This window comes from Filicampus tigris, chromosome 6 (assembly GCF_054856515.1).
Source record: "Filicampus tigris isolate MCC_2025a chromosome 6, RoL_Ftig_1.0, whole genome shotgun sequence".
NCBI classification, from domain to species: domain Eukaryota; kingdom Metazoa; phylum Chordata; class Actinopteri; order Syngnathiformes; family Syngnathidae; genus Filicampus; species Filicampus tigris.
The window spans coordinates 11,351,695-11,375,439 of NC_141222.1; the positions used below are offsets into that span (position 1 = coordinate 11,351,695).

The 23,745-nt window shown below is 40.8% G+C and overlaps 2 protein-coding genes across 3 annotated transcripts in view; one reads left to right on the forward strand and one right to left on the reverse strand.

Moving 5' to 3' along the window:
- Nucleotides 1-11,743, forward strand: part of LOC147145782 (ADP-ribosylation factor-binding protein GGA1-like) — a 12,187-nt gene extending 444 nt beyond the window's left edge. The window contains exons 2-17 of one of the 2 annotated variants that reach the window (XM_086033058.1): nucleotides 250-334; nucleotides 585-660; nucleotides 743-841; nucleotides 1,210-1,333; nucleotides 2,340-2,425; nucleotides 2,573-2,653; nucleotides 4,387-4,524; nucleotides 4,626-4,707; nucleotides 5,836-5,946; nucleotides 6,029-6,175; nucleotides 6,450-6,493; nucleotides 7,824-7,999; nucleotides 8,461-8,711; nucleotides 8,780-8,949; nucleotides 9,900-10,010; nucleotides 10,246-11,743. In XM_086033058.1, the coding sequence (XP_085889184.1) occupies nucleotides 250-334; nucleotides 585-660; nucleotides 743-841; nucleotides 1,210-1,333; nucleotides 2,340-2,425; nucleotides 2,573-2,653; nucleotides 4,387-4,524; nucleotides 4,626-4,707; nucleotides 5,836-5,946; nucleotides 6,029-6,175; nucleotides 6,450-6,493; nucleotides 7,824-7,999; nucleotides 8,461-8,711; nucleotides 8,780-8,949; nucleotides 9,900-10,010; nucleotides 10,246-10,359 (1,895 nt within the window). In that variant the 3' untranslated portion in view covers nucleotides 10,360-11,743. Of the gene's footprint in view, nucleotides 1-249; nucleotides 335-584; nucleotides 661-742; nucleotides 842-1,209; nucleotides 1,334-2,339; nucleotides 2,426-2,572; nucleotides 2,654-4,386; nucleotides 4,525-4,625; nucleotides 4,708-5,835; nucleotides 5,947-6,028; nucleotides 6,176-6,449; nucleotides 6,494-7,823; nucleotides 8,000-8,460; nucleotides 8,712-8,779; nucleotides 8,950-9,794; nucleotides 10,011-10,245 lie in introns of those variants that run through there. The other variant, XM_086033059.1, reaches the window with a different exon arrangement.
- LOC147145783 (putative ATP-dependent RNA helicase DDX17) lies at nucleotides 11,408-23,669 on the reverse strand. Its single transcript, XM_086033060.1, has 13 exons — nucleotides 23,381-23,669; nucleotides 22,262-22,424; nucleotides 21,791-21,887; nucleotides 21,540-21,673; nucleotides 21,263-21,328; nucleotides 20,090-20,231; nucleotides 19,621-19,781; nucleotides 19,359-19,531; nucleotides 18,007-18,117; nucleotides 17,853-17,914; nucleotides 17,714-17,773; nucleotides 14,473-14,706; nucleotides 11,408-13,845 (listed from the first exon to the last, which is right to left on the reverse strand). The coding sequence occupies exons 1-13, from the start codon at nucleotides 23,425-23,427 to the stop codon at nucleotides 13,382-13,384; spliced, it is 1,914 nt and encodes a 637-aa protein (XP_085889186.1). The 5' UTR covers nucleotides 23,428-23,669; the 3' UTR covers nucleotides 11,408-13,381.
- Nucleotides 23,670-23,745: the final 76 nt, after the last annotated feature.

A 23,745-nucleotide genomic window follows, 5' to 3' on the forward strand; every position in this document is an offset into this window, starting at 1 on the left:
ACAGTTCTACTGAAAATAGAATACTAACTGAATCAAAAATAAAGCAAAGCAAAGCTAGGCTTAACCAAAATGTCACACTGATCATACTTGAGCACTCTACAATAAATCACAAATAAAAGAATCAGATAGACTCCTACAAAGTAACAACCGAACTCTCATCCTGCAAAATACGTCACTATAAATCACTGTCATTCGTAGTAAGGTGTTTGTCTTAGAATCCCGTCTGAATGGAATCTGCCTCCTATCCAGATAAGGCCACCAATCCTTTGAATAAGGACACCGATTGGCACAATATCAAAAGTTTTTGTGAGCTACTCGACAATGAACCTGAAGGGTGAGCATTTTAACCATTTGCATTCGTCCAACATTTTCCAAATAAAGTGTTATTAATTAAAAACTATTTAGCAAAATCTCTACAGGTTTTGCTTAGATAAAGTATGTGCTCCATAAACTCATCATAATGATGCATGCCTAAGCTTTTCTTTTTTGTGTGTACTACATTGTATTTTACTCTACAATTTAACAAATGACGAATGTATTTAGATTTGCATTTTACATCTTTCCACCTATAAAACAAAAATCAGTCCCCAGCTTGCAACCAGACTCCTGGCCCACAAAATCCAGTCTCCTCAGGAATGGGAGGCCATGCAAGCACTACGGGTAGGGGCTGGCCGATAGTACCGACTTTACCTACTTTATCATTTCATCACAATCTGTTCAAGTAGTTTTTGTTGATCTACAGGTTCTGGAATCCTGCATGAAGAATTGTGGAAAGAGGTTTCACAGTGAAGTTGGAAAGTTCCGCTTTCTCAATGAGCTCATTAAGGTGGTCTCACCTAAGGTAGCAATTACTGCTGTTAGTCACTTTAAATCAATGAGAAAATTAATAGGAGCAAAATGCATATTACAGCGTTTTCAGCTGCAGATCCAACCAAACCAAACAACCTTGTCTTTACATGACAGAGAAAGAAAACAATTTTACTGTATTTGTTATGTATGAATTATGTAAACAGTCACTTAGTGGTGTATTTTGTAGCCAATGATTTTTATTTCCATGAATGCAAACAATGCTTACACAAGCAATGAACACATGCTGGACAGCTTTCATTATGCTGCAAGATGTTGCTGAACTTTTCAACAGAAGTATTACATTGTTATATTTGTCTGCATGTCCTGGAAAAAAAATCTCCATAAATATCTCCTTCATAGTACTTAGGTGTTCGTGCCCCAGAGCCAGTGAAGATGAAGGTTAAAGAAATGATGTTCAGCTGGACTGTGACATTCCCAGAGGAGACTAAGATAGCTGATGCCTATCAGATTTTGAAGAAACAGGGTGAGTCCATCAGACGTTTGAGAACTTCATTAACCAAATTGAAAATGTTTTTTTTTCCCGAACAGGATATCAAATTGGGCCACAAGACCCTGTTTAAGAAGCTATATTTTCCTTTGTATGTTTTCATATGAGTTCTCCTTTTTGGCGCATGTTGAGCAACAAGCATGAGACCAATGTTCCTAGTACTTGCTAATAATATATCTCTTGACGGTGTAATCAAGTAAGTCAATTTTATGTATATGGCACTTCTCGCAGAGAGGACTCCCTAAATACTTTACATGGTTAAAATAGTCACAAACTTAATGTACAGTTAATACAAGAAAAAAACCTAGTGGAATGCCTGCCTAAACATATGTCTTTCTGCTTTTTGTAATGTTTACAATAGAGGAAGCTGTTAGTTCAAATGGAAGTTCGTTCCACAATTTGGTGGCAGTGAACTACAAGGCTATCACCTTCAGTTTTGAATTTAGTGTGAGGTACAGTAAGTAAAAAGTGATCAGCGGACTGCTGTGACATAACAGGACAATAACGTGACACTAAATCCACAAAGTACGGAGGGGAGTATCACTAAACACATTAAATCACCATCAGAAATGCATATATATATATATATATATATATATATATATATATATATATATATATATATATATATATATATATATATATATATATATATATATATATATATATATATATATATATATATATATATATATATATATATATATATATATATATATATATATATATATATATATATATATATATATATATATATATAAAACGTCACAAGTAACAGCTACAATTTGGAATGTCACAAATACATTTCTAGACCCAGATGTCTACTATGCTTGGGAAAAGATTTACAGTTGCCGCAGAATGAATGGGCCATCACCGAGGGTCAGAGGTGGCCCAGGTCTTTGTGCAGAGTTGAAACAGGATCCGGGCTGATGGCAAAATGTGTATTCGACTCTGCTTGATATGTGTCCCTGTTCTCTTCCAGGCATTGTCAAGGAGGATAACATGCCCTCTCCAAGCCCTCCACCTAGAACCAAAAGCACCATCTTTGAGGATGAAGAGAAGTCGAAGGTATGTAGAAGCATGCCTGATAATGAACAAACATCCAGTCACAATACTTGACTTTTCTAACCTCATCTTGACCATCTTACTACTGGGAAGAGCGTTTACAAAACTGTCTGCTTCTTTCCCCTCCTCCCGCTTGTCCTGTTTTTTAAGACGCTGTCACGCTTATTGAACAGCACTCACCCCGAAGATCTAAGAGCTGCAAACAAGCTCATTAAGGAAATGGTCCAGGAGGTGAGTCATTTCTTGCTTTATAACCTCATGCGGTGTGAAGTAGGAGGCCGCACGCATATCTTCAAAATCTTTGCAAGATACAGTGAACACCTGTTCATGGCGATGGGTTATTTTCCAGACCTACCTGCATGATAGGTGAAAATCTGCAATACAGAGAGACCGTGTCATTGTTTTTAAATATAGTTTTTCTCTTTCCACACACTTTAAAAACAAATTTTAACTCAGTTAAACTTTAAACGCCTAATCCCTTTTAAACACACTTTTGAAAGTATTTCTTAGCGCCATGGTTTTACTCTGTAGCTGTCAAGTAATGGGAGACTTTTGTATGACATCACTTTGGAGGAACGAAAAGAAGACTCTTGCTTGCACAATTCTCCAAATAAGATGCAACACTTGCTATGCCAAGCCTTTTTTGTCACTAAGCAGTTGAAATTTTATCGCAGAACCGGAAGAGAAGTAATCATTATATATTTAATCATCATATATTTACACACCAAATTGTTCAACCAAACCATTTGATTTTGTCTAACGATAATCAACAATCTTAATGCTAATATATAACGTGCAACGGCATAGAAATTAGCATAAACCTAAACATTCAAATAACTGCTACTGCTCCTTTAACACACACGGCACATCAACACTTACAATTAGAGCATACAACAATACTCACAGGTAGGGATGTGCATCTCTCCAATAAAAGGCGATTCGATACACATCTCGATACACGGGGTGCGATATGATTCGAGGATAGTTGATTTTAAAGTGAAATGATTTGATTCGATTCAACTGCACACTGCTCTACGCTAACTTTTGCACTGGTGCAACCAACTTTTTCAGTTGGTCGCAACATATCATTTTTTCTGTTATGACACTATCCCTTTGAACCACAAAGGTTGAGTGTATTATAAACGATAGCTTTTCACTTACAAACGTCTACCTGTTACAAGGCGCAAGTGAGCCCGCTTTCACACACACACACACACAATGAATCCGTTTCCACGTTTTAAGATCGCAATCGCTGCTAGCTAAGTTAGATCGCCGTTAACGTGGCAAAGTCCAGACTTGGTAATGTGTTTATTTCATTTATACAGGAACGATTTAACATGACACGCATCACAGAGCACCCTGACAGAGGACAGAGTTGGAGTGCCTTTGCTGTATTTTTTTTTCACCAAGTGTCGGCGAGAACATTAAAACATGCCTTTGTGCTAGTGTGACCGGAAGAAATTTTTACGAACACACACTGAAAAGTTTTGTTGGGTGCAGTGTCAAGCCCTGCTCGTATCTTTTAAATCAAAACCAATTTTTCGATTGAAATCATTTTTTTGTTACACCCGTTCTGACAAGTCTGATAATGTCTGCTCCATGGGAACAACAACTGTCACTATCTCGTCTTCTTGCCCTTTATTACACTCCATCTACACTGAATAAAGCTCGGTGGGGCCCAGCATGTTGCAGCACAACCGGTACTGAGCTGAAGTTGTGCAACTCTTAATTCAGACTTGTCTGAACACTGTAAGAGCCCATAAAAAAGAATGGCGTAAAAATCTAGAATTATGTGGAGGAGTGAAGGTTCACTGTACTTCATCTACTTCATCTAAATTTTTTGTCTATTTATTCTATTTTATTCATTTAGCTAGCTAGCTAGGTAACCAGGCCATGATGACCAAATTCAGCTTCGGAAGGAGATTGTGTTACTGCTGTAATAGAGATGCTCTTCTTTTTTCTAGGACCAGAAGCGTGTTGAGAAGGTTTCCAAGCGGACAAATGCCCTTCAGGAGGTAAAGGAGAGCGTGAACCTACTGAGTCAGCTGCTGGAGGTCTACAGCAAAGAGGGTAGCTCACAGAGCAATCAGGAGCTCATTAAGGTTACAAAGGCTGCACACATTAATACACGTCAGCTGCAGATTCATAAAAAATGCTGAAGGTGAGCCCTTGGTTTTATGAAACATCTGTCCTGTCTTAACAGAATCTTTACCAGCGCTGTGAAAAAATGAGACCTACATTATTCAGGTTAGCCAGTGATACAGAGGACAATGATGAAGCCTTAGGTAAGGGAACTGAAATGCTGACGGAATGAAACAAAGAGCTTTAAAATATATATATATATATATATATATATATATATATATATATATATATATATATATATATATATATATATATATATATATATATATATATATATAATTTTTTTTTTTTTTTTTTTAATTGGCCGATTAATCGTTTAGCTGAATTATATCAGTCGGGCCCTGCTAAACAGTGTCCTAATTAAAGCCAAAACGGGTGGATTAACTCTTATTCCACAAACACAATATTAATCAGAATGCCTTGTTTCAACTAGTGGACCTGCATAGAACATATTCTTGAAAAAAAATGTTTGGGATGACTTCCGCTTTACCACTTACATCAACCCAGATATGAATAAAAGGAAGAACATTTGACTGTTTTACAATCAGAGAGGAATATTCAAGAACTAAAACATGGAGGAAATAAAGCATGTAGTGATGAATTTAGCTTCAGATGTAGGCCATAAATGTATGCAGTACATAAGCAACACGAGAGTAAAGTTACTGGCAAAATTGCCCTTGATGCCCTTTAATGTTACATCACATTTTTTCTACTCTTATCTTTCGTTGCCATGGAGTGACTACCGGTATTTCAAAATAACCAGACACCTTTATTCACTTCAAAAGGTTGTTTTTAACAGAGAAAAAAAAAAGTGAGTTCAACTGAAATGGTAGCAAAGTTGAACACTAATAACGCACACTAAGCATGAATCTAAATCTTATCAGCCGGTGCATAAATGCTTACAGCCATTGCCTCTTAGTGTGCATATGAGAGGATGAGAAGAATGTCATTCACAGAATAATGTTTTTTCAGCTATGCAGAAAGTTGTCATCGCACCCAAATTGAGTTGGCAAATGTATACATTTTGGTAGCGACACAGTTACAATGCACTCTAAGCATGAACATAAGTCTTATCGGCATATATACACTTTAGACGGAATTAATTCACACAGAATAATGAGCATTATATAGGTATATAATTGTCAAACTTTGGCCAAGTATTATTTTGAAAAGGTCTAATATCGCCCAATATAATCGGTCAAGGCCCTACTGTTGAGATGAAATGTTGTAAAAGCACTGGAGCTGATAAATAACTTTTGTGCTTCCAGCTGATATCTTACAAGCCAATGATAGCTTGACACAGGTGATTAACATCTACAAGCAGCAGGTGAAGGGCGAGAAGGTGACAAATGACTGTGAAAACACGCCTTCACACGCAGGTAGGGTCAAATACATGCGTGTTGCTCACTGCATCAATTAGTCTTGACAATTCTTGATTTGCACGTTGTCTTTGATTCAAAGTGGGAAACAATAGCTCCACCCTATTGGAACTGACAGGACTGAGTGCACCAGCCAACACGTCACAATTAAATCCAGAACCCTCCAACCTAGAGACCCTGTCTCAGAACATTGGCAGCAGTCTGCTGGTTGATGAGCTCATGTCGCTGGGTAAGCACAAAAGTCTCAGCTAACATGTAAACCTCAAACTGAGAAGCTGGCCCTAAAAATTCAAAAATGGATTGAGTCAGCTTTGTTTGCACAGCAGTTTTCTTTTTTCCATCAACTGGGACCTGCTGTTAACTGGATGGCTGCAACCCACAATGTTGAGTCAGTCCATACTGGACTCCTCTGAACTCCTTTTTTAAATTTTTTAAAAAAATTAAGGCGTAATACATAACCTTAATTTGTTGTGCGTTAACCTTCTTTGTTTCTGATCTCCTAGGACTGAATGACACAGAATCCTGTGAGCCTCAGATGACTTTACAGGTTGGATATAATATAAGTTGACTTTTACAGCCAATATTTGAGCACATCGCTTGAGCTGCCTGAGGCTTTGTCCACATAGGATCCGTTAAAAAGAAAGATCCTGGACCATGAAAATGCATTTGCATGCTGTCATGTCTATGACAATGCCGCAGATGTTGCTCTAACCCAAATTATTCCTTTTCTGGAAAGTAATGTCCATGGTGAATCAATGAAAAGTCTAATCATTTATTTGTGGATCGACGGAAGTAGAATTATTTCATCATAATGTCACACAATGTTATACAATGGAGACAAATCCATCGCCATTTATTTATAGGTTTAGATATACTGTGTTCGCCCGCATATTTGCTAATGGCGGATTCACTTATTTGCTGATTTTTAATTTAAAAAAAAAAAATTTTTGTAACCTTGCTTAAAAAATTGCTTAAAAACTCACCTATTCACTGTTTTTGTGCTCAAGCCAAAGCATTGTCAACATGAAAGTATTACTTTAGCGCCATCATGTGGCATTTTTGTGCCACAGAAATATGTTGTAGGGAATTAAGGGTCTTCGTGGAGTGACAGAGTTAAATGATTTTTAAGTGTATGAAATGCTATTATGGCCTTTCAGGATCATAGTTTGTGGTGGCATATTTGTAGCCTAAACCAGTGACTCTCAAACAGTGTAGTGTGCCATAAAAAAAAATATCCGGTTTGAATTATTTTGACAAGAAATGTATTATTTTCCAATAACTTTTTTTTGTTCATTTATCTATGCCAACCACATAGTAACAGGCAAAACAAAGAAATGCTCTTCCACTAAATGACTGAAGGTACATAGTTAACCTCTGTAAATACTTTCATAAATCGTTTTGCTAAGTGGTGCGCCGTGAATTTTTTTTCCGAAGTGAAATATGTGCGTTGACTCAATAAAGGTTGAGAAACACTGGTCTAAAGTATTCATATTGGCAATTATAATTTTCAGAGATGGGCACTTTACTCTATTTTGCCGGTCCGTCCTCCGTCCACGACCTGGGCACCCTTCCGTCCTCGTCCCGCCGTCCTTATTCATAAAAATAATCATCCTCCGACCCCATCTGTCCTCGTCCTTTTAAAGTGCTTCCGTCCTCTAATAATTTTATCCCTAATCACAAATTAAAAAACTGAACAGAAAACTGAAACAAGTGTGGGCTCATATTTTTTTTCCACGGCAGTATTTCCATTTTCATAAGTGCTTGTATGAAAGTTAAAGCAATGCTTGACAACACCCAAAATGTATGTTAGTATAGCGTAAGAGCTGCACGCATTTTCCTTTATTCTTTGTTGTTGTTTTTTTTTTTTGTCCTCTCAGTCTTCTGCCATTCCAGAACTCCCATCTCCAACAGCCCCAGCTTCAAGACTGTGCTCGGATGTGGTTCAAGCTCCTCGGGCTGTCCCAGCGGTATGCAAAGGAATGGATGAGCTCAACCTGCTGGGGAAGACGTTGTTACAACAGTCCCTCCCTCCAAAGGACCAGCAGGTCAAATGGTGAGAACCAGTTGAGTGGGTTTAGTGCTGACATGTCTCTTGCTATGCTGCTGTGCTTCTTGTTATCAAGTGTGCCCACTTGCAGCCTGGAGGACAGACCAAACCTATATTACTTTGTGGACAAAAGAAATGAGGCACACCTCTTAATCAGTGAAGGGTTGACCTTCACCCTTATAGTTCCAACTTTGAGGGTACGTTCCGTGACCCCGGTAAGTGGAAGAAAATGAATGTATAGAACAGAGAGTAGGAGCCAGACCCCCTCGTCAAGCGTCTGTCATCTACATTCTCCTGGATGGCTAAACCGTCCAACAGACACATCTTGTAGAAAGTTGCAATCCTGTAAATATAAAGCCCAAATGTCCCAATACTATTGTTCATGCAGTGTTCCTCAAGTCATTTTTGTTCATGTATCATTCTCTCAAAATTATTTCTTTCTCCTGATTGCTGATGACAACGTGCAGGGATAAACTCCAACCTCCGTCCAGAGTCAGCTTACGAGAGCTCCAGACCAAGGCCAACTGTAACTCTGAACAAGTGTCAACTTTAACATCATGTAGCGCAACTCCTGAACCCTCGTCAGTCTATGAACAACACAACATTCTCCTCTCCAATCCTACGTGTTCAGCTGTAGACAAAAGCTTGTTGCCAGCTGCTGGCTCCTGTGACACATCCTTAGCTGATGTTACAGTACCTCTGGAATTAATCCATCCAAGTAAGTTGAAGCTGCTACGTCTTGGACATGTGTTCATATGCATTACATCAAATGTGTGTTTGTTTTAGGCAGCTTGCTACCAGTGACTGTATTTGACAAGCACAGCCTGCGGGTCTTGTTCACTTTTGCCCGTGACTGTCTGCCGTCGAGGCCGGACGTGCTGGTGGTGATCGTCTCCATGTTGTCCTCAGCGCCTGCTCCTGTCACTAACATCCGCTTTCAGGCAGCTGTGCCCAAGGTACATTCATGCTGACAAAATAGCCGCCCCCTGAGACAGACAAAAACGGGTGGATTTTGCTGCTTAACTCATATTCCGCAAGCATAATATTAATCAGAATGCCGCATTTCAACAAGCTCAATATTACCAGTAATCAGAATGCCGCTTTTCAAGTAGTGGCCCTGCATAGAACATATTTTTAAAAAATATGCTTGGGTTGACTCCCGCTTTAAAGGGTGTGGAAAAGTAAAACGTTTTTTTTGTTGTTTTTTTTAAGAAAAATGAATACTGTCTTATTGTGGATTTTGACCTACTGAGAGAGGGTCTGGAACATATCCCTCAAGATACAGGGTTCACTGTAAAGGCCTAGATTGGCCAACAGTGACGGACGCTTACCCCCTGTGGCGTCCGTCCGGCTCTCGGCACGTCGCGTTGGAAAAATACATCGCAACGACAGAGAGTGACGCTGACCATTAAAGTACCTTCTGCGCATGTGTGAGATGTAATACCCTTTCACACCATCGGCGGCGGTAGTCACTGTTTCTCATTGTTAGAAAAATCCAACCGGGGGCGGAATATAAAAATGTAAAGAATGCATTCAGCTACATCCTTTGCTCACGATGAACTCCCACGCAAAGTAAACCATCACGTTCTTGACACGGTATTGCAAAATACTTACATTGTCAACCCTCGCTCTTGTACTTGTAAGAAAATTAAGGCAGTGGAAGCGTGCTCACTGTTTTCCCGCATTTGTCACTTCCCGTTGGTACTCCGAGCGCTGATTTGCTAGCTAACAGCCAATCAGAGTGACCAAATGTCACGACTGGCGACGCCTATTCAACATGCGTAACCGCCCCCGTTTACAGACGGATTACGACACTACAACGGTGGCCACTACACCAAACAGATGACGTCGGTTTGGTCTATCAGGGCCTTAACTTGAAAATGCTGGATAAGGTGTCCATGTCTAGGTGATGAAAGTGAAATTGCAGCCACCTTCTGGAACCGAACTTCCAGCATTCAATCCCATCCTGCCTCCAGCTGTCATCACACAGATTCTGCTACTGGCTAACCCTCACAAGGTTTGCTGCCATCATCCACCTCCATCCATAGAGTAATAGATTTAAATGATCCTTATTTTTTACACTCACATTAATGTGTTTCTACATTGTGGACCAAATCCAAATGATAGATATACATATTTAAAAAAAAAAAAACCTTAAAAAGATAATGCTCAATTTTGATGTACTGGAATACATGATGTACAGTTAGTTATGCTGTGCACTAATTGCAGACTGACATTTTGCCATGTTTCAGGAAAAGGTGCGTTTGCGGTACAAGTTAACCTTCAATTTGGGGGACACTGCTTATGATGAATCGGGTGATGTGGACAAGTTCCCGCTTCCAAGCACCTGGGGAAGTCTTAAGTGAGAAGGACTACCTTGCTGTCATCTGATTGCTGCTTCCTTTAACTTTTGGTTAAAGGAGTACCTGATTGCCATTTGAGGCAAAAGTGCCTCTTCATTATCGGAACTTTTCTATCTGGTGCCTTCCTGATCCGTTCGTCCATGTTCTTGTGCTTTCTAGTGACTTTTTCTTCACCCAACTAGCTGCCACATTAAAACTAAACTAAAGTCATTGTATTCAGACAAATTTTGGGGACATTGCTCTTTTTCTAAAAATGAATGTTTGCATTTGGCTGATATATATGCTGTTGAAGTTGAACAATCTTGGAGATAGTGGGAAGTGCATTTCAAATAGATTGTCCATTCTTATTTTTGTACAGAACAAACTGAAGCATGTGACTTGTCTTAGGTAAGCCTACCTTTGGTATGGGTTAAAAAAAAGTGAAGTAGCTCATATTCTCATGAGTGTTTGAGTTACATGTGCAGTTACACAGCAAACACACTTGGTCACGCACTCAACCAAGTTATGCTGTCCAGGACGTCTCGGTTTGGAGACATAAAGGCTAGAGTCAATTTTAGGTGTGTGTGTGCGCGCGCGCCTCAAAGATGACAATACGTTTCTCATCTGGCCAACAATATGACAGCAAAAACAAATAAGATGCTGACATGAATACGCAGTCCCACTTCGCGGTCACCTACACGGTTCCATGAGAGCCGATCGATAGTAGAGATGAATCAAAAATGATATTGCTCAGTTTTTGTTGACACTACAAAAAGGCGTGTAATATGTTTCATGAGGTTGGAATTTACGGTTTTATGTCGGTGGTGGAACACTACTGCACATCATACGGAGTACTAGTGTAAAAACACGAGTATGATACAGTGCAGTTCTTGAAGCATCGTGTATGTTGGATTATGCTGGTGTACCTAATGTGGCCACTTCATGTGTATCAACATCAGATTTTGTGCTGTGAGAGGTCACTTGTCCTGAAGAAGACCTTGTACTTCCTCTTTACCAATGTTGACATTTGGCTTATTTCAGCACTTGCGATTCACAAACGATGGGCACAATATTAGATTTCACTCAGGATTCTTTTTATTTTATACAGCATTTTACATGCACTTCAATTTTTGCACGTGAAATGTCCTTTTGACAGGATGTTGCCTAAGCTCGTTTTGCTGCCTTTCTTGATGTTTGACCCAAAAAGGATGGCACAAGTCCTAAAATGACACCACTGACATCTGTTCAGATTCTACCACATGTGCCTGCGATTCAAGTCATTTTCTTTGTGCATACGTTTATGTACTCTAATGTGCTTATGGCCACATCAAAATGGTACACTGAATGAAGTTAACCTGCAGCCCATCTATTTATATAGCTATTTAAATAAAGATTCATACTGAAGGCAGACTGGTTCCTTGTGGACAATATGATTCTTAACTGCTGTTTTGAACGTACTAATCTACGAGTTAAAATTGGCACATTAATGGTGTGTTAATTTCTTTAATATGTTGAACTCTTAATATGTGACTGCATCATCACATCATTAGGTTTGTTGATAATCTTTTGTAACATTTCTCAGCAATTTCACACAAGAACTGTCATTCAAATACATGTTTTTAAAAAAATTTTACATTTTCTTTTTTTTTTTTTTGAATTTGTTAAGTTTTGTTTTGTTTTTTTTTTTTACCAAATTTGGCATCCAAACATTTCACAGGCAGATAATACTGACCTCACCTGGACATTGTCCCAAACCCAAACAGTCCTACTATTGTGAGGCCCAACAAGAGCAGAATTCCAGTTATCCCTAAAGAGTGAAAACACAACAGTGTGTGCAGAGCTTGTATCAAATCATCGTACTATACAAATGATGATAGCTTGAAAAATAGATGATTAAAAGTGGAATACACTGATCAAAGACAAAATAAGTTGATTATGGATGACACACAGTCCATGATAACTACACAACACATTCATGTTTGAATGTCATTGTATTTGGTTCACTGCCCGAGTTAAAAAGCAAACCAAACACTAAAGGGTACTCTCCATACTATATAGACCCACACACAAAAATATACTGCATATAAAAATAAAATGTAAATGCTGTGAATAAGTGGTGTACTAACTTTGATAAGACATGAGAGACATTAATGGAATGTTCAAAAGAGCTCTCTCGGCTGCGGCCCGGTGGTTGGGAACGACTGCTCTACATCTAAACAGACCAAAATATTTATGGGGGCAGGGGGGGTCTTAACCCAACTTTGGGCACCACTTTAAAAAAAACGACTTTATACAACAGGTGGTGCTTGGAATTATGACATCGTTTTCAAAAGAAAATATAATTATAGCTGAAATTATACCTGAGGTTTGAAGTTATTTTAGTTTTAAGTCCCTCTGAGACAGATTCATTTGCGCACCAACTGTACTTAGCAGAAAGTTCCACAATAGCTAAATAAAACTTGACCGCCACCTCCTGAATATGCATGAAGGTTGTAATTAATGGCATACATGTAACTGTCACCAGCGCAACACCCTATCATCATGTGCTTTCAATTCTGGGATGGCACTGGATCTACAAACCTCACTTATCATTGAGGAAACATATCCCATAAAAAATTGCGTAGTCACAGACTCTGACCATGATGGTACAAAATCTGAAAGTTATTAAAACTACTTTCAAAAACAAACATTTTTTAAGGAATCTATGCCGTGGGCTTTGAAATCAATCCACAGGCCAGTTCATTGACAACAGAACCAAGACCAGGCAAATACACAGGATGACGCCAATTCCTGCAGCTACTCTAAGAGTATTATTGGAATTTAGGTTTAATGAACAAAAGTGGTAGAAACTGCATAGAGTGGTGTAAATATGTTTTTTAGATTTCACTGAGGCCTCCCAGTGGCTCGATACAAACTTAACCAAATCTATCGCGATTGGCTCACGACCAGTCCAGGGTGCACCCCACTTCTCGCTTAATGTCAGATCACCCGTGACCCCACTGGGGATAAGCGGTCAAGCAAATGGATGGACGAATGGATATTACAACTAGCGGGGAGAAGGGCCGGTAGGAGGAGGGTTAAACTGATAAGGGGGTTGCCCTACGAAGCCCATTAACGCGGGCTGTGGCGGCACATACTGCTGAGACATGAGAGGCTGTGGCCCAGCTGGCGGCACAGATGGAGGAGGAGGCTGGGCAAACTGACCCTGAAGATGACTCGAGTGATCCATCTCTCCACCGCTAGCGGCCGGGCCTCCGCTAGGGTTGGAGTTGCGGCTGCCACTATAGCCTTGGTACTGATCCGAAGTCTGGCTGCTCCTGCTCCGATCCCTGTTCCGGTCGCCGTAGGACGATGAGGGGAGGTCATCGTTGCGGTTGGTGCGGCCGTAGCTAGAGCGGCCGTCTCTGCTGCCGCTGCTTCCCTCGCCGGAACGCATGCGGCGTTGACACTCTTCCTGGTACATCGTATTGGGGTTGTTGAAGCTGCTACCGCGGTAACGCATTCTGCCACCTGTGACCAAAACCAGGAACACGCAAAAACCACACTGGAAGTCAGGAGCCCAGATTTGAACCCCTAACCTCAGACTTTTGTGAGGAAGATGTGTTAATGTGCCCCAACAGCAAACTGGTGAGGTTAAATCATAAATAAAACGAGATTAAATCAACAGATGATAGTACGCTTCATTTTGCTTCAAGACAAATATCCATTCTACAAACTCAACCAAATTTTAAAATCTAACATCATTGCTCGATTATTTCCCCCCCCCCCCTTGTCGCTACACACTCCCAACAGTGATTCCCCACCAATGTTGTATTGCACATAATCCAATTTTAATCAATAGGTCTGAAAATGATTACTCATTAACTATAAATAACGTATCTTCATTCCTAGCAGCAGCGACATAAAGTGAAAGGCAGAACAAATTAAAATTCTATCACCAGGCAGAAGGTACATAATTAACATTATGTTGATACATTATTACGTATCCACTTTTTTTTTAACAATTGTGTTCGGTGGGGTGTTGTCAGATTTTTCTAATGTAATATGTGTGCGTTGTCTTAAAGGTTGGGCAACACTGCACTAAAACAAATCTTTCTGAGACTTTCTCCAAAACAAAAGGTTTCTGGCAATATTTACCACTTCCTCGTCCGTGGCCCGAATCCACCATCTGAAGCAGTTTAGGGTTGATGGCCTGATTTGCCTCCTGCAAAACTCGGACAAGGTCGCGGGCCTGCCGTGCGTTCCCAGGGGTGAAGAAGGTGTAGGCAGTGCCCTTGTTGGTACTGCGGGCTGTACGTCCAATACGGTGGACGTAATCTTCCGAGGAATTTGGATAGTCAAAGTTGATGACGAACTTGATATCTTCAACATCTTTTGAATAAGAAAAATTTTTTAGAGATTGGCAGAGATCATGGTTATCAGAAGAAAGCATCAAACACAATATTTTTGTTACATTCAAAAGCGCATGATGGGACATTTGTGGATATTTTGCATCTGAGTTAGATGATCATTTAAGCGCTTACCTCTTACTTACATAACAAGACACAAAAGTTACTTTCGCTCATGCCTCCTTTAAGAGAGTTTGAATTAAAATCTAGAAATCATTCATGGTGTAGCACTGTATCCAGATTATATCCCGCTGACCATCCTCCAAATGTTTTTCAGACAGAATATACGGTAGTGTTCAGAATAATAGTGTTCACGACAAGAAATTCAGTAAGGCTCAAAACAGAAAAGTAAACATATACAAAACTCCTGCTTCTTCACCAACAATCAACATCCAGTGGCAAATGTGTATGTTGTTCTTTGTTGCTGTCATCTGTTTTCAAATTGTAATCTTCAATCAAGTGGCTTCAGCTTTACTTGTGAAGTAGAGGCAGTGTTTGTAATGCTGCTCCCACCCCCGGGATGTAATAATAATTCATACATGTTAAGATCAAAACTGAATTGTCAAATCATTGGCTGTAATGAGACTAGAATATCTATCACTGTTTAGTCGACCAGCTAGGAATAACTTTACTGCTGTGTGCATACATTCTAAGACATTTACTTTACACTTGTTAGCATGTAGCATGTACAGTGGTGTGAAAAAGTGTTTGCCCCCTTCCTGATTTCTTATTTTTTTTGCATATCATCAAATTTAGATATTAGTCAAAGACAACATAAGTAAACCCAAAATGCAGTTTTTAAATTCAGGTTTTTGTTATTAAAATAAAGGGGGAAAATCATCCAACGTCCAAACATGCGTGGAGAAGTGATTGCCCCTCAATTTAATAACTAGTTGGCCCACACTCACCAGCAACTGAAATCAAGCATTTTCTACAACAAGCAATAAGTCTTTCACATCTCTGTGGAGATATGTTGCCGCATTCTTCCTTGCAGAATTGCTTTAATACAGTTACACTGAAGGCCCAGTTTTCGAGTATAAACTGCCTTTTAAAGGTTATTCCACAGCATTTCAATCAGACTACTTTTTCACACAGGGTCAGGATGCTTTCAATATTTTTTTCCCTTAATAAATCAAATCACAATTCAAAAACTGCATTTAATGTTTACTCTCTTTGGATTTGTTTGATGATCTTAAAGTGGGCAAACTGACGAAAAACATCTGAACTTTAAAAGAGGGCAAATATATTTTCATGGCACTGCACATTTACTTTCTTTAGCTTTGTAACTTCACAAATGAATGCATGTTCACTGCTCATTTGTGCGTCTACCACAGGAACTGCGAGAATGTAAATTACACAGCGGTCGGGAGAACCGCGAGCGCAGCAAAACAACTATTATCACCTATTGTTGCCTTGATGTGAAACACTAGGCCTAAGTACAACTTTGATTTTCACCTCCAAAACAGTAGCAAGACGCTAATTCGCCAGCATGTTTTGGCAGAATGATTATCACTGGCCAATCTGTGACAACACAAATCGTCTGTTTCTCATTACAGAAGACGTGGGGCTCTTACCGCACTGCTGAGTCTGATCAGGCAGTCTCCCCTCCATTATGACCGAGAGACTATTTTATCAAACAATACCAAAACTCTGCTCTGACGTATTCATTCAAATACCATAGAAGGCGGATGGAGGTAGCTGTGTGTAGCTCACGGTGGGGTTAGGAGAAAGGGGCGGTGCAGTACTTACCCCCTTTGTGTGGTGATCAGTCCTGGTTCAGAGGGAGGGGCTGAGGGTGAGGGAGACCGGATTCTTCCCTCACCTTCTGCACACACCAGCAACGTCAGACGGGAGCAGAACCGCTAAACCACAAGCGAGCGACACTAACGTAGGTTCTGTTGCTCTCTCGCCACATTGCAGGACCCTCCTCGGGGCCCCAGGACTGGATCCAGACGAGCCCATCTTAACACGCTCACTGTCTGTCTGCTTTTTTTTGGACGGGTGGCAGAGCAGACAAACAGGCACCTCCGGCAGCTCCAATGACAGGCTCGTTGGATTCACACACTGACAGTATCGGGCTGGGGAATGGGGTCTATGTTACCTATTGGAGTAACAGGGTTTTTTTTAACCCCTCCAAAACTAGACAAAAATCTACTTTTTAAACGGGACTGAGCGTGCAGCGACAGCAGCCTGTTATAGCTGCCGCATGCTGCCAAATCCTGAGAGGAGAAGAGGGGACAAAAAGGAAGAAAAATATAATAATGGGAATTTTGACAAGTCAGTCAACCCTTCACTTATCCCCCCTTCTCACATATATTGTCATGTCAACAAAGATCACCACATCATTTTCTTCCTGTTTGTCATTTCACATTTGTACATGCAGTAGCTGTCCTAGACACCACACACATACAGGTATGTATGAGTGAGTAATCTTTAGCGCTCTGGCGCGTCTACCCAACACAGACACTCCACTCCGTTCAGGCCGCGTGCCAAAGAGCCCCGCTTGATGGATGCTTTGTAGCTATAGCAACAAGAAACAGACCAGTGGACCAGAAAGCCAGCAGCCTCCATACTGGACACTGGACAGCCCTGAAGCTGTCAAGCTCGAATACATGGCGAACCTCCTTGTGATACCTATCAATCATTCAAATTCACACGCTCTAATATGAACTGATTCGTAAAAAAAGAGGAATCCGTTGACATAAAAGAAAACAACCCTAGACTTTTAATAGGTGAGACATTCACAGAGTTGAGTCACTGGTGAACAGTCATACAATACAGTACTCTTGTTAGATCTGCCAATCTATTGCACTGCTTATTTTACCTAGTGATCACACTCACGGGGTGGAGTGGTGTGAGGGAAGTGGGTGGCTGGGGGGGGGGGGGTGTTAGATAAATCATTCCTGACAACCTTGTGTGCATGTGAACTCAAGTCAATGCTAAGATAACGATAGAAATGAGAGATTATTTGTAAATGTGAGAAAACATACCCAGACCGCGAGAGGCAACATCTGTGGCAATCAGAATGGGAGCTTTCCCACTTCGGAATTCTGTCAAGATTGAGAAACCATTTGTGAGGCAACTCACCATCAACTGCCAGATAAGATGTAATAATAACTGATGATCAACCTGTGAGCACCCAGTCTCTCTCTGGTTGGCTCTTGTCTCCGTGGATGCACATGGCTGGCCACCTAGGGTGGAAAACGGCAACAGTACAGTCACTTAGCGGGATAGGATTGGCATCACCACTGTAAGTTGCCAAAAGAGCTGTCGTATTCCTCACCCATCCCTTCGCATCCGTCTCGTCAGATCATCACAGCGTTTCTTGGTCTCCACAAAGATGATGGTTTTGTTTTCCTTTTCTGCCATAATCTCCTCCATAAGCTGCACGAGTCTACAATACACATAGGGAGGGAAAGAAGCAATATTATCCATCCATTCACCTTCTCCAACGATCCAGCGTCGGGTCAAAAAGCAGCAGACCAAGTAGTGAGAGGCCCAGGTTCCCTCTTTAGGGGGAATCCGCCACAAACCTCTCACCCTATCTCTAATGGAGACCCCGGACTCCATGCACAGGAATCTCAGTCAGTACCAGGGGCGGAGCCATGGGTGGGCCTGGGTGTGCACTATGCGTGTGTGTGTGTGTGTGCACAGGTCTACCGAGATTGACAGCCTGCCCACCCAGTAAGATTCATGAAAAAAATCCATCCATCCATCCTTTATCTGCACCGCTTCTCCTCACAAGGGCCGCGGGCGTGCTGGAGCCTATCCCAGCTGTCTTCGGGCAGTAGGCGGGGGACACCCTGAATTGGTTGCCAGCCAATCGCAGGGCACACAGAGACAACCAAGCATCCGCACTCACAATCACACCTCTGGACAGTACAGTGTATTGCACTCCAAGTAAATGTATGGTGCCTAGTTTTTATTTTAAAAAATGATACGGGAAAATAAACCTGTCAATGATAACAGGCTGTAGGCATGTTAGACATTACAATGCCAGCCCATGCACTGAAAAGACATTTTGGCGGGGCACTTCTAAAAGGGATTGAGAGGTATTTCTCTGAGCCGTGAGAAGTTTATTTCGTGCTGCTTCCACCACTCAAAGTGGATCAACATGTAGATATATCACTGCTTTTACAGGTACAAAGAGGAGCACCATGTCGCAACTCGAGTCACTCCTTCCACCGGGCTCACTTTTTATTTGCAGAGTAATGGGAAAATGATTCTGCCCATTTTGGCTGAGTGGGAGTTTACAAGCTCCCATGTTCTTCCGAGCTGCGTAAAGAGCATCATTTCTCTGTTGGAAAACTGTTGGAGATCACCACTTCAAACGTTGAAATAAATCAGCAGCTTGCAATAGCAGTTGAAAATGTTTCTAAACCAACTTTTTTGCTCACTGTCTGATGATGCGAACCTGATCCATTAACCGTTTACTGCTGACACTGATACTCTCTGTGCACAGCCATATGTTGTTTTAGTGTAAGCAGTGCATGTCTTTGGACTATGAAAGATGCTGGCCAAAAAAATTTCCTTACCCAAAAGCTCTGAGTTAATGGATAGAATCAATCGCGGCTTAAAAGCAGGATGAAATGGTCAACGCAATGGCATATCAATTGATTTTCCCCACTTCCTTACTTGTGGTCCTTTTCGTTGTCCATGCAGACATCAACAATTTGCAGGATGTTATGGTTGGCACTGAGTTCCAGAGCTCCAACATTTATCTGGATGTAGTCCCTCAAAAAATCTTCAGCGAGTTGACGGACATCTTTGGGCCAAGTTGCACTCCACATAAGGGTTTGTCTGTCAGGCTTCGGTGCAGAACAGAGGAAGGTAAAAACGAGTGAAATACGTAACTTAATCATGTCAAATGCAGCCATTATGGCAGTCTTTCGCCTACCCTGATTTGTTCAACTATCTTGCGAATCTGCGGCTCAAATCCCATGTCCAGCATGCGATCAGCTTCGTCCAGCACAAGGTATGTGCAGCGGCAAAGGTTAGTCTTCCCTGACTCTAAGAAGTCAATCAGGCGGCCCGGCGTGGCAATGCAGATCTCAACACCTAAAAGCAGAAAGTAAACTAAAACGAAAAGCATAGAAAGGACAGAGACTCCATGTGGGATTGAGCAGTAATAGAAGCGCATTGCTCAAGAGTAGACTGGCAACACTCAGGATCCATCTACCAGTTCCTAATTCAAAGATTAGGGGTAAAGCGTTGAGTTAAACATTCAGATCGTAATGAAAAGGGAGTCATGATTGAGCTGAACTTTTTAGTGTTCAGTTTTTCAAAGTCACCAAACATCATTAACTAAAGGGTTAATTCCAAACTCCTCACATCATGCAGCCATTGTCATCTACCAGCATACCCACCCCTCTCTAGCTCTCGGATCTGCGGTCCTTTGGGTGCTCCACCATAGACACAGGTGCTTTTGAGTCTGGAAGATTTGCCATAGTCAGAAGCCACTTGCTGAACCTGCTGGGCCAGCTCTCTGGTCGGGGCAAGGACCAAACACTATTCGGGGGGAGAAATTTAGTTAGAGACTGCCTGACAACAAAAAAGAAGCAGAGCGGACTCAAAAGTCAAAGTAGTGGAACAACTCAAAGTTTAAAATGTGCAAAAAATGTTAAACACAAAGATAAAGCCCTAGCAAAAATGACGCTCCTCCATATTAACGGTATTATCTGTATTATTAAATGTGCTTTTTGAAATATTTGTTTGCCTCCTATGTGTTTACTTACCGTTTTGCAAGGGTATCAGTGATGTTAAACTGAAGAAGAAAATGTATAGTAATAACTGCAGTAGAACTAAAAACCTGAGTGTCTTATTGGAGAGCCTACAAATTAGCCAGATCACGGTCGTAACAGAAGACCCGGTAAAAAACTGTGCATACTTTTATACGGTAACGCATCATCCTGTCTTGTAATCAGATAATTAGATTGGTGATGACAACAGAGCCAACTTCTAGTGTGACATTGAAAAGACCTGTCAGACAGAAAGAATGCTTTCAACGCAACAACAAGGGAGAAGGGAATACTCAGCAGTCACTTTGCGTCACACCCCTCCGAAGGGAAAATATTAGCAGGACCGTAAAAAGGTTGACTATATTCATTCATAGGCATTGTCAGTAAAAACGGATAAAGAAAGCCGTATTCCTCAAAGGTAAACTTGGCCAATGATATTAATGACATAAACAGCCACAACGATTTTAGCCCTTTTCCTATTTTATTATATTTTATATTTCATTATAAGTTTGTTATATCATGAATACCCTTGTTTTGTGACCAATTCACAGTGTGTACCATTGCCAAAAAGTCAGCGGGGACAGGCTCCAGCTCACCCGCAACCCTGAATAGGATAAGCTGTAGCAAATGGATGGATTCATCAGTATTTTCACTATTTCATATGGGGAAAATTAAATTCATGCAGACAAATAAAATATCAAACAGCCTCTTGTGGTGGATTATGTATGATCGGCGAGGTCATTTTACAAAAATGTATTCATTTTACAAAAACAGAGCAGCATGCGGAGCACATCAACTTACAATAGGACCATCTCCTCTCTCCAGATAGGGTTGATGATTAATGTGCACAATTGACGGAAGAAGATACTACAGATAAGAGAAAAAGAGAGGCAAGTGCAGTGTCAGGAACTACATAAAATTAAGTACAACTTGAAATTAAGCAGTTGCTGTAAAAGTGTTTGAGAATTTAAGTTGAGTTGAAGTTAACAACAATAATACTGAATATATTCATATTTATGATTAATATCATTTCTTAATGAGTAAACAAAACAAAAACAATGGCTGCACTCATTCTTACGGCTAGAGTCTTTCCAGAGCCGGTCTGTGCTATCCCCACCATGTCTTTGCCACTCAGAGCCAGAGGGAAGCCCTGAGCCTGAATCGATGTGGGCTCCGTGAAGTTCTGCTGCACGAGCACATCCATCACATATTCTAATGCAGGGAGGGAAAAAATAAAATAGCAGATTTACTAGACCAATTCCTTTTTCCAAGTAATAAAGCTCACATATTTTAATGATGTAATGCACAGTTTACAGCTGGTGTACTCACGTGGAAACTGTGCCTGTTGAAAAGTCATTACAGGCTTAGGACAGTCAGAGCCTTTGATGGTGATCTCTTTCTTTCTGCGAAACTCTTCAATTTCATACTGGTGATGTAAAAACAGGACATGGGTTACACAAGAGTGACTGCTCAAGTGACACCATGTATGATTTATGTTTTTGTGTGTTATTTATTTGTTCTTTTCTTTCCTTGAACTTGTACAGCACATTGTTTCAACTATGCTGTTTTAAATGTGCAATATCAGTGGTCGGCAACCATTTTTCTACCACGCACCGGTCCAAAGTGGCCTGCGGCCCGGTGGTTGGGGACCCCTGCGTTATATGAATAAAGTGGTCTGGTATGGTACAAGATTGAGTTTTTAGCTAACTATCGCATGTCACTTCAATGAAGCAAATAAGGGGAGTCATGATAACTTAATCAAAGATTATGTTGAATTTCATCAAATGAAAAGGTATTTACCTGACTCAAGCGTTGAACTTCTGGGTGCTCAGTGTAGAAGTTCTTCTCAAATTTTGGCAGCTCATCCAGGTTCCACCTTTTCTTGCGGAGACGGTCGCCAAGATTCCCAACCTTCATGGGCGGGGGGCCATTACTGCGACCCCCCATTGGCCCAGAACGAGACCTATGAGGTTACACGTGCAAGTGTCATGTGTCATCTTCCAAACCGCTTATCCTATACAGGGTCGCGGGGAGGTGCTGGAGCCTATCCCAGCCATCAACGGGCGAAGGCAGACTACACCCTGAACTGGTCACCAGCCAGTCGCAGGGCACACACAGACACCATCACTGTGCGGGAATCGATCCCACGCTGCCCGCACACAACTCAGGCATGTGTACCACTACACTATCAGTGACCTCACATGCAAGTAGTACTGCAGAATCAGCCATACAACATGCAGCTACAATGTCATCATATTTAGCATACAGTACTATTTACTTTCCACACAGTTTTTAAAATCTGCATTTGCTGGATTTTCTTAAAAATAAAGTTATATATTATTTTGGAGTTATTTAATGTTGCAGTTGCTTTTAACGCCATCAGATGGCAGTAGTCAAAAGTCTCGGTATTAGACTACAAATATTTGTGATGATAAGCGGCATAGATAATGGATCGATGGATGGATGGTTGGAAAAGAACAGGAGTTTGCACTTTCCAAGCCTAAGTGCGTTTAGCAGAGGCACTTGAAAAAGTGGACATAGAATGTCAATAAACACTTTCATACTCGTTTTTCAGTCTCCAAAACGCCAACCTAACCCGTTTCAAAACTTTATTTTGCAAGTTATACGACAGTTAATCTAAAATCTAAAAAATCACATTGAAATATATCAGCGCACGGGTGTGCTTCTCGATTAAATTCAACTTTGTTGAAATTCAAACGATCTACGACTACGACTAAGACCCCGCAGTCAAAAACTAACACCGAAGACAGCGAGCCTTGCAGCTGGATTTATTGATGTAAACTTGAAACTGTACGTACGACACAACTGTGGTCTCTGTTCAAAGTTCCAGCAATACAATTGGCAAAATGAAACAGTTAATACATTATATTAATACCACATTTGAAGAAACTAAATTACCTGTCTCGTCCGCGGTCCCTGTAGTCATAGGAGGAACTCCGCCTCATAGTTCCAAAAAACAACAGTACGTGGATGTTGGCTAGTAAGGTTTGAATCTTTTCGACAAGTCTTTTTGCGCCGTAATTTACCAGAGAAGCAACCTTATTTACCAGTAAACACGTGGGACTAATTCAGCATACAAATAATACACTTTGTGACTAAAATTACGATTACAAATTGTCTAAGTTTTGACGCGTCACGTAACGCAGGCTAAACGCAATTTATCTTTACCCCGCCCTCTTCTCGGGCGTACTGTCAACTGGGCAAGCTACGTATCTCCAGAATTTTATGATTTGCTGCGTAAAAATATTTACGTAGTAATAATA

Bases quoted from the DNA above. Each gene is read 5' to 3' on its own strand.
- LOC147145783 (XM_086033060.1), bottom strand. From the start codon at position 23,427: ATGAGGCGGAGTTCCTCCTATGACTACAGGGACCGCGGACGAGACAG. The intron at 19,532-19,620 runs GTAGGCGAAAGA...TCTGCACCGAAG, and splicing joins AGATAGTTGAACAAATCAGG to CCTGACAGACAAACCCTTAT. The intron at 17,774-17,852 runs GTTGATCATCAG...CAATCTTGACAG, and splicing joins GAGAGACTGGGTGCTCACAG to AATTCCGAAGTGGGAAAGCT.